The sequence below is a fragment of the Hyla sarda genome, chromosome 1 (genome assembly GCF_029499605.1).
Source record: "Hyla sarda isolate aHylSar1 chromosome 1, aHylSar1.hap1, whole genome shotgun sequence".
NCBI lineage: Eukaryota > Metazoa > Chordata > Amphibia > Anura > Hylidae > Hyla > Hyla sarda.
This window is the reverse complement of record NC_079189.1, coordinates 402,787,823-402,803,076: the sequence shown is the minus strand read 5'-3', so window position 1 is coordinate 402,803,076 and position 15,254 is coordinate 402,787,823. Positions and strand designations below refer to the sequence as shown.

The following is a 15,254-nucleotide window of genomic DNA, read 5'->3' as shown; positions in this document are numbered from 1 at the left end:
AAAAAGTTATTTGTCTGAACCCCATCTGGCACCTACAGCGGATAGTCTCAAGTACTGGGATGAAAGGAGGGCAATTTGGCCTGCTCTCTCCATGGTGGCCCAGGAGCTCCTATCCTGCCCCCCAACCTCTGTGCAAAGTGAACGGGTATTTTCAGTCACTGGCAATATTCTCTGCCCACAGCGTTCACAGCTGGCCCCTCAGCTCATGGAGCAGATGACTTTTCTTAAAGTAAACATGCCCAAGCTGGGATACCCTGCCCTAAGCTTTGACACCAATTAGTTATGAGTTCTACAGTTCAAGTTAAAAGTTGAAGTTCTTGGTTACAAGTTGGAATGTTGGATCCCGTTGTGTTATCAGTTGTTTGAAAAAGTTAAGAAAGTGAACAGCACCATCAAACAGGTTAGTGGTCTGTCAATTTTCTTCTTAGCCTCCTAACATTACATTTAGAATGCTAATAATTTCTATTTAATTTATATCTTTCCCTCCTTCTTTTAGGATTTAGTGGACATTTAGTGGACATTTTTGTGGATACAACAAGGACGTCCATTTATGTGGTAAAGGAGATCAGCAAATCAGTGGTAAGTAAATGACAATTTTTTTTCTTAAAGGGGTACTCCGGCACTTAGACATCTTATCCCCTATCCAAAGGATAGGGGATAAGATGCCTGATCGCGGGGATCCCGCCGCTGGGGACCCCCCTCATCTTGCATGCGGCACCCCAGTTAAAATCAGTCTCCGGGGACTGATTTTAACTGGGGTGCAGTGTGCAAGATCACAGGGGTCCCCAGCGGCGGGAAACCCGCTATCAGTCATCTTATCCCCTATCCTTTAGATAGGGAATAAGATGTCTAAGCGCCGGAGTACCCCTTAAATGACAGTAGTGCTTTACAATGCATCTGACACTTAAGTGACCTCTATTAAATGGAGCACAGATCCCAGCAGCATATTAAAAGTCACAGTGTAATAAATGTATAGCTTTAGTACCTTAAAGGGGTATTCCAGGGAAAAACATTTGATCCCCTATCCAAAGGATAGGGAATAAGATGTCTGATCGCGGGGGCCCACTGCTGGGACCCCCAGCGATCAGACATCTTATCCCCTATCCTCGGCTAACACACTCGCCTAACACATGTGTGAAAGGCTTAACTCTTCCACGCCTGGAAGAAAAGCACAGAAAACATATAATGCATGAAAAACAATGTCTGAACAGGGCCTGAAACGGGAAAATGCAAAAACAAATAAACGGACATTACACCCAGGTTCACAATGCCTCAGGACCCCACCTCTCCAACTGTTGAGGTAAATAATAATAAATTAGAGTTACTATTGCAATACACATTTCATGCACTGGTGGAATCTGTGCTCTGCTATCAAAGTTATCATCAATCATGTAGACACCACAACAGGAGATCAATTTTTTCTTACCTACAATTTTTTTTTATATTTTGATGGCAAAGGCCTTGAATGCAAATGTAGCAATAAATAACAACTGTAATCATCATTTTTTGCCTTGTATGCCTGCTGTCTACAATCAGCCAGCATAATCATACCAATTGCATGTTTATATTGTAGGAAGGATTTGGCACCATTTTGTATGAGGTTACAATATACAAGTCAACATGAAACTTTGGTAATAGAATACAGAGGTAATACAATAAACCTAAACATTGCCAACATTTCTTACATAACAAAACTGTCAACCAGCCTAAAAATAATGATTCTTTAATCTTTTAGGTTTGTGAAGGTTCCCCATTGTTGCTGCTGCTGCTGTCAGCCAATGGAGGTGATTGGCTGATTCTTGATATTGCCGTCAGGAGGTCCACCCTTAGCTGTGCTGTGGCCTGAAGGTGCTGCTGGCTGACCCGGGCCAACATCACTTGGATGTCGTCAGCCTGCCGTCGGTGAAGTTGGTGCATGGTCCTATTCAAGCGTCGCATCTCCCGTGCAAGGTGCCTCGTCTCCCTGGACAACCTGTCCCTTTCTTGGAGTACCCTAAGGTACGTGTCCATTGGGACAGATGCGGGTGCTGGGGTTGGAGATAGTGGACTGGGTGGACTGTGGATAGCTGGTGAACAGGCAGCTGAGCTCAGGGGTTGGCCCATGTCCTCCTCAGGTACTGGCACATTATCATCTGCCTCAACCTCACTCCGGCTCTCCAAATGTGACAGGACAGGTGATGGTGGGGAACTGTCATGGTGACTCCTTAATGAAGCCTGGCCTTGTTGATCTAAAAAAAAATTATAATAATGAAAATTAAAAAAAAGTATTTTAAAATAAAAATCAAGTGACTGAAAACAGTTGTGTTGTTGACCATTACATGATACACAACATACTCTCCCTAAGGCTTAACAATATAATAATTAAGTTATTGTACTGGTGTATATTTGTCATCTAACCCTATAAATGTTATACACCATTATACACTACAAATATACACCATTGCAAATAGCTAACCATGCTTTTTATCACAATAGGCAATTTAGCTGAGTAATTTACATAATATCCACATTGCTATCAATATAGAATTAGAAAATACAAATTTACGAGTTGTGTGGACATGTCAAAAGATGACATTACAGTGTGTCTCATTCCTTTGACTCGCTGCCAAAGGAAAGGGGTGGCCGTAGATCACTCTATTTCCAGGCTTTCAATCATGTGACCATTTCTCAACATAGCTTACCTGTCCTTGGGGCTCCGGCGCGTCCTCTTCAGGATCCCCTGCATCGTCAGCGCTCTCCATCGTTGTCATCACATCGCTGTGCATGCCATCCTGTCATCCAATAGGAGTGGCTTGCATAGCGGCGTAATGGCGGCGACGGAGAGCGAGGATGCCAAGGAAGCAGAGGCCTTGCCGGAGCGTCGGGGACACAGCGACAGCGATGGCAGGTGACATCCAGGGCAGCGGTGACGGTCCGTAGTGGCGGGTAAAGGTGAGTATAACCTCCAATACCAGTGGTCTTCAACCTGCGGATCTCCAGATGTTGCAAGACTACAACTCCCTGCAGTGCCCGGACAACAGTTGGCTGTCAGGGCATGCTGGGTGTTGTAGTTTTGCAACATCTGGAGGTCCGCAGGTTGTAGACCACTGTCCTATACTTTACATTGCACGGATCCCTGTTGAGGGATCCGTGCAATGTTAAGTATAGGAAGCTGTACTCACCTGTCCCCGCCGCTCCAGACCGCGTCCTCACCACTCCCGATGCAGTCCCAGGGGCTTCCGATGCTGTCCCGCTGCTCCGGGTCCACTTCACGGGTCCTCTAAGAGGCCATCATATGTCAATTTGATCATATGTCGGGGCCATCGCATATCGGGGGGTTACTGTATAGGACAACAACGGGGTAGACTAGATTCCCTGACATCTGCATGTCCCAACATTACAAATAGCATAAATGCTTTAAAGGGGTACTCCGGTGAAAACCTTTTTTCTTTTAAATCAACTGGTGGCAGAAAGTTAAACATATTTGTAAATTACTTCTATTAAAAAATCTTAATCCTTCCAGTACTTATTAGCTGCTAAATACTACAGAGGAAATTCTTTTCTGTTTGGAATGCTCTCTGATGACATCACGACCACAGTTCTCTCTGCTGATGTTATTATAACACTTATCACACTTTATTTATTTTTGACCTTAGTGGGATTTGAACCCAAGTCCCCAGCACTGTAAAGCAGCAGTGCTAACCACTGAGCCACCATGCTGCCCTTTGCATACATCTGCTATGCATCTGCTATGCATGGTTGCTAAAATGGACAGAGATGTCAGCAGAGAGCACTGCGTTCGTGATGTCATCAGTGTTCCAAAAAGAAAGGAATTTCCTCTGTAGCATTCAGCAGCTAATAAGTACTGGAAGGATTAAGTTTTTTAATAGAAGTAATTTACAAATATGTTTAACTTTCTGCCTCCAGTTGATTTAAAAGAAAAAAGGTTTAGGTTTTCACTGGAGTACCCCTTTAAGAATCATTATTGAGCTAGGGGGGGAAAATACAAATATATAGTAATACAGTTATTGTATAAGTTCTAATAGTTATTTTTTTTATTTTCTTGTTGTTTTATCAATTAATATTATTGTAATACGTAATTAATCATATATATAATTTTACTCACCAGATCTCTCTGCCTCGGATGTCTGAGCCTCTGGCAGGAGGTGCTTCTTCAACTCCAGCTCCCAGTTCTTGAAGTTGATGTTCCTCCTCTGCTGCTGCTTTTTTATTTTTTTGAGGACTGATGCCCTGCAGTCATAGTACCTGTTTGGGTTTTACATAAAATAGTTTATTCAAGTTTATCATACCATTTCCGTTTTATGACAATAAACAGTTTTGTTGAGAAACAATTTTGTTCTTTTGCTTCAATGCTCATATTTCTGCATTTATACCACACTACACAGATATAGTCAGACTTATCCTCTTTATCTTTACTGGCAAAATATACTATAGCAGTGTTTACCAACCAGGGGTGCCTCCAGCTGTTTTAAAACTAAAAATCTGAGCATGTTGGACTATGCTAGTATATAGTCCATAGGTCAGTGTTTCACAACCAGGGGTGCCTCCAGCTGTTGCAAAACTACAACTCCCAACATGCTGGGAGTTGTAGTTTTGCAACAGCTGGAGGCACCCCTGGTTGGGAAACACTGACCTATGGACTATATACTAGTATAGTCCAACATGCTGGGAGTTGGAATTTCATTTGGAGCAGCTGATGAGCCACATGTATGAGGGCATGATGGTAGTTGTAGTAACTAACTGCAACTCCTGACTTAAAAAAAATTACAAAAAATACATTAAAAAAATGTCACATTAAAAGGGTACTTTTTTTTTAAATCAACTGGTGCCAGAAAATTAGGCAGATGTGTACATTTTAATTAAAAAAAAAAAAAAAATATATATATATTATTCCTTCCAGTACTTATTAGCTGCTAAAGAGGAAATTATTTTCTTTTTCAAACACAGAGCTCTCTGCTTACATCATGAGCACAGTGCTCTCTGCTGACATCTTTGTCCATTTTAGGAACTGTCCAGAACAGCATATGTTTGTTGTGAAGATTTTCTCCTACTCTGGACAGTTCTTAAAATGGAAAGAGATGTCAGCAGAGAGCACTGTGCTTGTGATATCAGCAGAGAGCTCTGGGTTACAAATAGTAATGAATTTCCTATGTAGAATTCAGCAGCAACTTAATACGTACTGTAAGGTTTATGGAATCTGATCAACTTTCTGGCACCAGTTGATTTAAGAAAAAAAAAAAAGTTTTCAATCAGAGTACCCCTTTAAAACAAAAACGGTACTGTCAAAAACTACAGACCGGGGTGCAAGGAGAACTAAGAAAGTTATAGGGGTCAGAATACAAAAAAATTGCCCCCTCATATGTGTATCCTCATGTCACGCATACATAATTACCGGTAGTTATGCAGATGAGCAAGTCCACTATTTTTTTGCAAGAAAGGTGGTTCCCCACTTATGGAGCATTTGTTTTAGGGGCGAATCCACGGATACATCGGTATACACTAGATGTAATTACAAATCTAGTATGTAAAGGACATATGTGTAACAAACAATAAAGGTTATAGAATGGTATACCTGTCCTAGACCAAGACCAGCATAGTTTATGCTTTGCAATATGTCTTTGCCAACACATTGATGATGATATCATAATGAAATATTTACTCACCGATGCCTGATGCTGAGAACTGTCCTGTCCGCTGTGCCACTTGCAACTTGGGACACTTTCTCCCTCACCCGGCTCCAGGCGGCCATCTTCTCCTGGGTGCCCACTGTCGTGTTGAATAACACGGATTTTTCTGTGCTAACAGCAGCCACCAGTGCTACGTTCTCTGCCTCCGTGAATTTCGGCCCTCTTTGTTTTTTGGCTGGTGGGACTCCCACTGAGTGCAGACTCTCAGACTCAGATGTATGGCTGCCACTGCCAGAGTCCGATATTGTCCAACCACTTTGTCTTGCGATTGGACATGCTCGGACTTTACTCCTCCTCTTCTCTCCTCTCCTCTCCACGCCACCACTACACTCAGACACATCATCCGCACGCTCACTCACACATGCTCTATCACTCACATCCACAACAGCACGCTCACTCACACATGCTCTATCACTCACATCCACAACAGCACGCTCATCCTCACCATCGTCTCTCCCAGACACCACAGACACAATTTCTCTCATTCCAGACATTGTTTTTTTCACACAATTTACGCACAATACAATCAATTTCTCACTCTCAGTACACGCTGGCAAGATTTATCAATCTGTGTGAGAGAAAAAGGGGAGTGACCACAACAGCCAATCACATGTCAGATAATGAACTCTGGTAAAGTGAAAGCTGAACTGTGATTGGTTGCTATGGGAGACCAGACCACTCCACTCTTTCTCTCACACAGTTTGATAAATCTGGGCCACTGGGTGAAAACTCTGAGCCCCTGACTGACCTGGCCTAACTTTACTTCGGCTGTTTTCGTTAATCGTTAGGAATACAGCAACATAAAACGAATAATGTAATTTGCCGAATTCGAAAGTAAAACGAATGCGGCCGAAATAACGAATGCGACCGAAATAACGAATATGTCCGAAGTAACGAATGCGCCAAATGTAACGAATGTGTACGAAATAATGGACGGGTGTGATATAACGAATGCATCCGAAATATATTTCGGATTGATCCGAAAATGTACGGATGCATCCGAAAACAGATTGAAACGAATTACTCTATAACGAATGTGCGACAGAACCGAATTTTTTTTAATACGAATATGTACGAAACGAAAATAGACGAATTTTTTGGTCGTGCACAAGTCTACTAAGCATGTCCATTACTGTCTGGCAGGTACGTACTAAAATCACCTCATGGTGGATAACCCCTTTAAATACAAAGTTATAGGGGGAGATTTATCAAGGGATTTAGATCTGTTTATTTTGCTTACAAAAGTCGTACAAAAAGTCGCACGTGCGCCTAAGCTAATTTTTGTGCGACTTTTGGCTGTAAGCAAAAATGAACAAAAGAGCTTACTAAAGTAAATTTCAGTTTTCACTTTGCCGTGGTCAGGGATTTATCAAGTGTGAAAGTCGCACAAAAAGTCGCAACCGCCTCCAAAGCAGCGTAAATGTAAGCAAACCCAAAACTGGCTTAGGAGAGTGGTATTTCATATTTCCTGCTGGGAGCCGAGACCACGGCTCCAGCAAGAAATATGAAATCACAGCTGTACAAAGGAGCCCGGACTGGTACCACTGTGCAGCTGCCCGGGCTCCATCTTACCCCCCCCCCCCACCCCACCGTCATCTCCTGCCGACACCCTGCACCCCCTCATCTCTCCTGGTCATCCCTCGCCCCACCCCCCGCTCATTCATCTTTCCCCCTGCCTGGTCATCTCCCGAAACCCCCCCCCATATTTTTACTCCACCGGTCCCCACAGCCCGTCTCCCCCTGCCCAGTCCTCTTCCGCAACCCCCCCGCTTATCTTTCCTGTACATCTCCTACCCTGCTGCTTGTTGTTACAGGACTACAACTCCCAGCATATCCTTTCAGTGAGGACATGCTGGGAGTTGTAGTTTCAACAGTGTCATTTCATATTTCCCGGTCTGAGCTGTGATTGGCTGAGACTGACCAGCCAATCACAGCTCAGACCGGGAAATATGAGATTACACTGTAGTTTCATTTTCTGGGGAGCTGGCTGGCCTGCATCTCACCACTACAACTACAACTCCCAGCATGCTCTCACTGAAAGGACATGCTGGTAGTTGTAGTCCTGTAACAGCAAGTGTCGGGGTTGGGAGATGTACAGGTGGCAAGGTGAAGTTGGCCAGCGGAGATGACCAAGCAGGGGGGGAGACGAGCTGGGGGGACCGGCGGCAGAGGAAAGATGCGGGAGATGAGCTGGAGGAGGAGGAGGGAGATGAGCTGGAGGGGAGGGGGGGAGAGATGAGCTGGGGGGGAGATGAGCTGGTGGGCGGGGGGTGCCTCCGGCTGTTACTAACCTAAAACTCCCATGCCTCCAGCAGTTGCTAAACTACAATTCCTATTACGGGAGTAGTAGTTTAGCTACAGGGTGCCTTCAGCTGTTGCTAAATTACCACTCCCATCACAGGAGTTGTAGTTTAGGAACGGGGTGCCTCCAGCTGTTGCTAAACTACAACTCCCATCACGGGAGTAGTAGTTTAGCTACATGGTGCCTCCAGTTGTTACTAAACTACAACTCCCATTACGGAAGTAGTTGTTTAGCTACAGGGATCCTTCAGCTGTTGCTAAAATACAACTCCCAGTATGGGAGTTTAAGTTTAAGAACGGGGTGTCTCCAGCTGTTGCTAAACTACAACTCCCATCACGGGAGTAGTAGTTTAGCTACAAGGTGCCTCCAGTTGCTGCTAAACTACAACTCCCATTACGGGAGTAGTAGTTTAGTTACAGGGTGCCTTCAGCTGTTGCTAAACTACAACTCCCATCACGGGAGTAGTAGTTTAGCTACAGGGTGCCTCGAGCTGTTGCTAAACTACAACTCCCATCATGGGAGTTGTAGTTTAGAAACAACAAGACTTCAGCTGTTGCTAAACTGGAGGCTCGATGTTCTGAAAAATAGATGGGAGTTGTAGTTTAGCAACAGCTAGAGGCTCCTTGTTTGGAAATGCTGGTTTATTGATGTTTTCCCAAAGGAAGGGGGCCAAAAACGTACAAACCAATTTCCGTGTTATTTTCTTATCATTTCAGATCATTGTATGCAGAATGCTTCTTTGGATTTGGTGAACTATGTTGATGACCAGCGTTTTTTTTGTTTAATATCAATAAAATGGCTAATGAGGACTGTGGGGGAGTGTTTTTTGGAATAAAAGTGTTGTTGCTTTTTAAATTTCCTTTACAGACTTAGTAGTGGAAGTCGTCTTATAGATGGAGTCCTTTACTAAGCCAGAGCTTAATGCCAGCCCCAAAAACAGCTAGCTCTAACCCCCAATTATTACCCTGGTACCCAATGCCACAGGGGTGCCAGGAAGAGCCGGTACCAACAGGCCTGGAGCATCAAAAATGGCTCTACTGGGCCTAGGGGGTAACAGGCTGACGTTATTTAGGCTGGGGACGAAGAGGGTTCCCTGTATTTTCAGTATCAGCCAGATACCAACCAAGCAGCAACCGCCTGAAGTTACCCGGGTGGGCGTGGATCATTGTTACTGGCCCTCGCCAGCCTAAATTACGCCAGCCTTTTACCGCCTAGGCACAGGAGCGCCATTTTTGATGCTCCGGGCCTGTTGGTATCGGCTCTTCCCGTCACCCCTGTGGTGGTAGGTACTAGGGTAATATTTGGGGGTTAGCGCTGTTTCTGGGGCTAACGCTAAGACATGGCTTAGTAATCGATTCCATCTATAAGACAGCTTCCATTACTAAGCCTGCAAAGTAAATTAAAAAAACACAAAACGTTTAAAAAGCTTTTATTAGAAAAAAAATATTCCCCCACAATTTTATTAATATTAAACAAAAAATAAATAAACGCGGGTACTCGTAGTCCACCGAATCTGAAGAAGCCCACAGTATACATGGATGTGAAATGAGAAGGAAAAAAAATTGGTTAGTACAGTCAGGGGGAAAAAAGTTGTAAAAAAAATGTAATAGACACACACACACACACACACACACACACACACACACATATATATCACATATTTTCACAGCTGTGACTTGAGGTGGTGTTACAAAGTTCTACTCTGAAGTCATTTATTGGTTTTTGCTTGTGTGTGCTAAAAAATTGTATTCAAAAGTGATTTATTGTTTTTTGCTTATGTAAGCCAAATTTATCAACCCCCTGTAATAGTATAATAAATGTGTCACACATAAGCAAAACCAAAGCAAGAAAAAAAATGCCTACAGAACTTGCTTACCAAAGCAACGATGATAAATGTCCCCGATACTGTTCATACTCTAGAATGATATCAAGTAAACTAAAGTGTATTTAATCTGTTTATTCTCACTCATTTCCTTCATGGTATAGTATGCCTCTATGACGTGCGGTGTAATCCAAACCATCAGTGTCACATTCCAATAACAGATGTTTGCGTGTACACTTGTGATATATTTATTTGTTGTGTATTACTGTTGTTAAGGTATACACTATCTTGTGGTGGTGTACCCTATTTTTTGTAATATTTACCTACAGAAATGCACCATTTTTTTTGATGAATGTCACTGTTTTTATGTGATTTTATATGATTTTGTATCTACTAATAAAGTTTTTAATTTGCGATATTATATTGTAGTCTGGTGTTCTCTGACAGTATAATTGTCATCAGACATGTATAAGACAACACAAACACAACATGTACAGTATTTGCAGTATATAAATCATTATTATTAGGATCTCATAATAACTGCAAATAACTGCATTTTTTCAGCAATGGTGAATCTATAAAAAGCAACGCTCATCAATCTAATCCACCAAGCACATAGCTCTCCTCACTGCTCATCACTCTCTTCAATCAAGAAGTGTGCTGGTTCTGGCAGCATATTGAAACATCAGAGAAAAAGCATCAAAATCAAAGGTTCTTTTCATTTTAGCAGGAGACAGTTTATTAGATGAAAAATTCCAATCTGTTTTAATATTTTGCTCTGTTTGAAGCTCTTTATAATGGTATGGAGATGTAGAAATGACAAGTGTAAAGTGCATTCTGTTGGAATAAAAGGTAAATTAAGTGACAGTGGGGTGTGGCGAAGCGCCAACGTATGAGCCTGTTGCTTCTGCTCCAAGTGGCCTAAAATTTTATTGAATTGGCTCTGCTATTATCTCACACAATTATCTCCTTGTTGTCAAGAAGGGGATAAAACGAGAAGGGTCATAGACCTCATAAATGTGGTTACTTGTCAGTCTAAACAGGCGCTTGTGTTTAGTTTGGACTCCAAAAACGCTTTCGATAGACTAGATTGAGTTGGCCTTTTATGATTGCTACCCTTCAGAAGTTTGCCATCTAAGGTGGTTCCTGACTGCTACTATTCTAACCCTACAGCCTCTATCAAACTCCCTCATGTCAACTCTCCTAGCTTTCCCTTGTATAAAGGGATGTCCGTTGTCTTTCTTGATGTTTGTTATTTGTATTGAGCATTTCATTTCCTTGATATAGGAGGACAGGACATCTTTGGTGTTCTGGTTCAGGATAGGGGATTTAAAATCAATTTTTGGATGACGTCCTCCTTACTCTGACCCCTGTTTTGCTCTCTCGACCCAATCTGTATAGAGTTTTGCAATCTCATAGCATATTTTCTGGCTATAATGTAAATATTTCCAAGACTGAGGACATGCCGTTAAATCTTCCTCCCTTCTCCGGACAGATTTTGATTTCTCCTTTAAGTGGTCCCCTTCCTTTAATAAATTATTGGGGATTTGCCTTACCCCTTATTATGCCTCCCCTTTTCCACAAACTTTCCTCCCTTATTACATGAGGTTTAGGCCATCATGGACCGCTGAAGGTCCCATTTTATTGTGACAGTTATTTCTTTGAGACTTAACCTGTCAGGCTCCCTCTTTCCACCCTCAGCTCCTTGCAATTGCAGATTTTTCATTTAATCTTGGACACTAAGAGGCATTGGTTGCCTATGTCCATAATGGTGGCTAGTAAGTCCATGGGAGGCAGTACCGGACTAGGTTAAACATTATTTGGCCGCCCACCTTCGTCATCTGTCCTCTTGGTCCTCCTATCATGCATACAATAGGTGGAGAGAAATGGAAAAAATTGCTGTTGATCCCAGCCTAAGTCCTTCTTCTCTAGTCCTAGCCCTCTGTCTGTTTATTTCCTCTCCTTGGTCCCATGGCCTTTTCTTAATATTTTTTTGGGGGGGATCTTGTGCCAATAAATATGGGTTCTGTTCTCCTTCCTCTTTCTTGTACCATCCTGAAATACCAGCTAGTATGAGCTCGGGTATGGTCCGAGTCTGGGGCCTTAGAGGACTCTTCTGTTACATTGATGTAGTAGATGTACAGTATTATCCTCTACTTTACCTTCTTTTGAACAGTTTATGTCAGAATACAGACATCGCTCCTCCAAATGGCTACATTATCTGCAGTTCAGCCATCATATGGTTTCTATATTGGGTTCGATGGTGGTCTCCACAGCCTCAAGACTCAATTTAAACTGATTAGTGAGCTGATATCATACTCTGGAGCAATTACACAGGTTGAACCTGGCCATCTCTTCACACTGCTGGCACTGTGGGAGGGGGGTGACATCGACCTTTCATATTTTCTGGTCATGTCTACTGATTTTGGGTTATTGGTCTGAGGTTGGCCGTTTGGTGTCAGTGGGGGTTATTTACTAACGTGATCCCAAATCAAATTGTGTCGCACGGAATTTGCGACTAAAAAAACAAAACCTTCCATTTTACAAGAAAAACCTGAAAAGAGGGTGTGGCCATGGGAGAATGGGGGCATGGTCCCGACCAAAGGGGCGTGCCCCCGAACATTTGGAAAAATCCCAACATATTTACTAAGGTTTCCACATAAAATGTGGTGGATTTGAGCTGGGAAAAAACCCGACAGATCAGAACAGTTGTAAAAAAAAAAAAAGCAAAACGTAGGGAAAAGTGCAAAATGTAGGAAAACAGTAGTAAATAACTTGGGAAAATACCTGTTGGGAATCAAAATTCACAAAGAAAACTTGACTTGACTCTTAGTAAATAACCCCCAGTGTCTTTGATGTCTCTGTCCCCCTGGACCCCATGGCATAAAAACATAAAAAAAGAATGTCCACTGAATTCAATGGTAAAACGTATTAATTCACATTCAGTTTAATTTTATGTTCCCAATTATTGGAAATGTAAAATTAAGTGCAGTAAATGTATTTTTTTTTTAAATCATATTTTGGGACATTTTTTAAAAATTGGAAAAAAATCTAAAAAGTCTAAAACTAAATTTGAAATACAACGTAGAGGGCAAAAGAAATACTTTGGGGGCATTTACCAGCCTTTCACACACCAGTCTAAAGTGAATCTTCGCCACAGCAGGAGTGTACTGAATTTATCAAGAGGCGCACACCACTTCATAAATCCAGTTGTATGGGAGGCAGTCTCAAAAAATTTTCGTGGACAAACGTTTAGTGGAGATAATTAGTGGATAAACGTGTGGTCAATTTGTAGTAAAGTGTGACCTTGCCCACTTCACACACAACCACGCCCCTTCTCATATTTTTTTGCGAAAATCGTCTGCTTTCACCTGCCTTTTTTTCCACAACTATTGAGCATACCCCTACTTACCATCCGCTACAACTACTATTGAGCACATGCCCTGCTGCACTGTTTATACAGATAACACACAAAATAAATGTGCACCCCCCCAATATGAAATAAAACATTTTTTAAAAACAAAAAATAAACAACTGCAAACAACAGCACATTTTGTCTACATTCTTAAATCAATTAAATACATGAGATTCCTTTAAGTTCACATGGACCATTTTCATTTAAGCACAGTATTTACATTTTTAAAATCACATAACATTTTTTAAAACTAAACATTAAGTTAAAAAACAACCTCCTCTCTCCCAAAGTAGTGAAAAAAGTCATTGCCCTGGATCTTTCATTGTGGGGTCTTCTGTGGTAGACTGGTTGCCATGAGATACTTGTGTGTTGTTTGCATTACTGGAATTGTCTTCAGTTCTGGTTTGTACTGGATGGGTGTGGGATTGTTGTTGACTCTTATTTGAAGTCTCTTGTTTGCAAGGCTGAGCAGAAGAAACTCCTTTTGCTGGCATGTTGGAATAGCCTCGAGTAGTCTGTTTTTGTTGTGGGCTTATTGAAGTAGGATAGCGACTTCTTATGGTGCTCATGTTATGGTATGCTCCATTGTCCGTGACATTCATGATGCTGTTATCTCCAATTTGAAAATTTTTACTATTGGAAATATGTATTGTAGCAGCTGAAATGAGACGAGTTTATATTATTTCTTGTACTCTGAATGGAAAATACTTGTTACAAAACAAATAAAATTACTAAGGGCTTTCTAAGATATGGTGCTAAACAGTGGGATTCCTGCCTCTGAGCAGGCTGGCACCCTGATGATACTAATGGGTGGATTAGAGAAGGAACTCTGGAGTACATAAAAGAGAAGGGGCTCCTAAACTAGCTAGAAATGGCAAAGGTCGTAAATATCCATATATCATCTTTCAATCAACCTTTATTAAAAAATATATATATGCATATATTACAGTGAAAACTAATTTTTAGTTAAATGGGCACTACCAGATACAAAAAATTGTTATATGTTGTACATTTTGGCAAAACATTAAAGGAGATGTCCGACGCAGACTTTTTCTATTCCGTCCGGCCCAGGCTGCAAAAAAAGACAAAACAAACTTTCACTTACCTCCATATGTTGCCCCGGAGCTCCCCAACAGCTGATCGGTTGGCCGGGCTTTCTGCTTCCTACTTCCTTTAGCCGGTACTTCAAACAGCGCTTCATCCTATCACCAGCCGCAGCGATGTCCCACCTCGGCCGGTGATAGGCTGAAGCGCCACGTGACGTACCGGGCTAAAGGATGTAGGAAGTAAACAGCCCGGCCGACCAATCAGCTGTTGCGGAGCTCCGGGGCAACATATGGAGGTAAGTGAAAGTTTGTTTTGTCTTTTTTTGCAGCCCGGGCACGACGGAATAGAAAAAGTCTGCGCCGGACATCTCCTTTAACCTTTCCTGTATACTTCATAAGATAATTATATTTCCTTTTTTATAGAAGTCATGGCTTATAACATCAAGCTGAAGCACAGGCATAAACAAAGTCCAGTAAGTGAGGGTGGGCGAAGCACTCCTCTGTGCTCTCTCCTGTCCTATCAGACAGAGAAGCGCTAGCCCACCCTCACTTACTGGACTTTGTCCATGCCTGTGCTTCAGCTTTGACAAAGCCATGATGTTATAAGCCATGATTTCTATAAAAATGTTATAAAATGTTCTGATAAACTATATTAGAAAGGGTAATATTTTGCCAAGATGTAAAACATATAAAAAGTTTACCAATCTGACAGTGCCCATTTAAAACTGATTTCTTACTGAACGTTAAAACTAGAATTTACTGCTTTTAATTAGTCAAAACCAGTTTTACTGAATGCTTTCATTCAAATTAGAATTTACTGCTAATCAAAAACAAATGTCAGTTAAAACTGGTTTAAGCTAACTCTTTTAGTTGAAACTAGTTTTCTCTAGTTTAAACCAGTTTTAACTGACATTTATTTTTGATTAGCAGAGCACTGGAGGGACCTCAATTAGTATTGTGTGCAGTACTGGAGACCGTATCT

At 41.9% G+C, this 15,254-nt stretch overlaps 2 protein-coding genes across 4 annotated transcripts in view; both read right to left on the bottom strand.

Moving 5' to 3' along the window:
* Positions 1–1,731: 1,731 nt before the first annotated feature.
* LOC130367950 (uncharacterized) lies at positions 1,732–6,716 on the bottom strand. Its single transcript, XM_056571046.1, has 3 exons — positions 5,664–6,716; positions 4,106–4,245; positions 1,732–2,228 (listed from the first exon to the last, which is right to left on the bottom strand). The coding sequence occupies exons 1-3, from the start codon at positions 6,179–6,181 to the stop codon at positions 1,732–1,734; spliced, it is 1,155 nt and encodes a 384-aa protein (XP_056427021.1). The 5' UTR covers positions 6,182–6,716.
* Positions 6,717–13,347: 6,631 nt separating this feature from the next.
* Positions 13,348–15,254, bottom strand: part of RIPK3 (receptor interacting serine/threonine kinase 3) — a 37,672-nt gene continuing 35,765 nt past the window's right edge. For all 3 annotated transcript variants that reach the window (XM_056528175.1, XM_056528167.1, XM_056528183.1), the window contains one exon: positions 13,348–13,884. In XM_056528175.1, coding sequence (XP_056384150.1) covers positions 13,529–13,884 — 356 coding nt within the window. In that variant the 3' untranslated portion in view covers positions 13,348–13,528. The remainder of the gene's footprint in view (positions 13,885–15,254) is intronic.

What these genes read in the sequence shown, in the direction of transcription:
- LOC130367950 (XM_056571046.1), bottom strand. Translation starts at nt 6,181, where the DNA reads ATGTCTGGAATGAGAGAAATTGTGTCTGTGGTGTCTGGGAGAGACGAT. An exon ending in GTTCTCAGCATCAGGCATCG is followed by an intron (nt 4,246 to 5,663) that starts GTGAGTAAATAT and finishes AAACCCAAACAG; the next exon opens with GTACTATGACTGCAGGGCAT. An exon ending in ATCCGAGGCAGAGAGATCTG is followed by an intron (nt 2,229 to 4,105) that starts GTGAGTAAAATT and finishes ATTTTTTTTTAG; the next exon opens with ATCAACAAGGCCAGGCTTCA.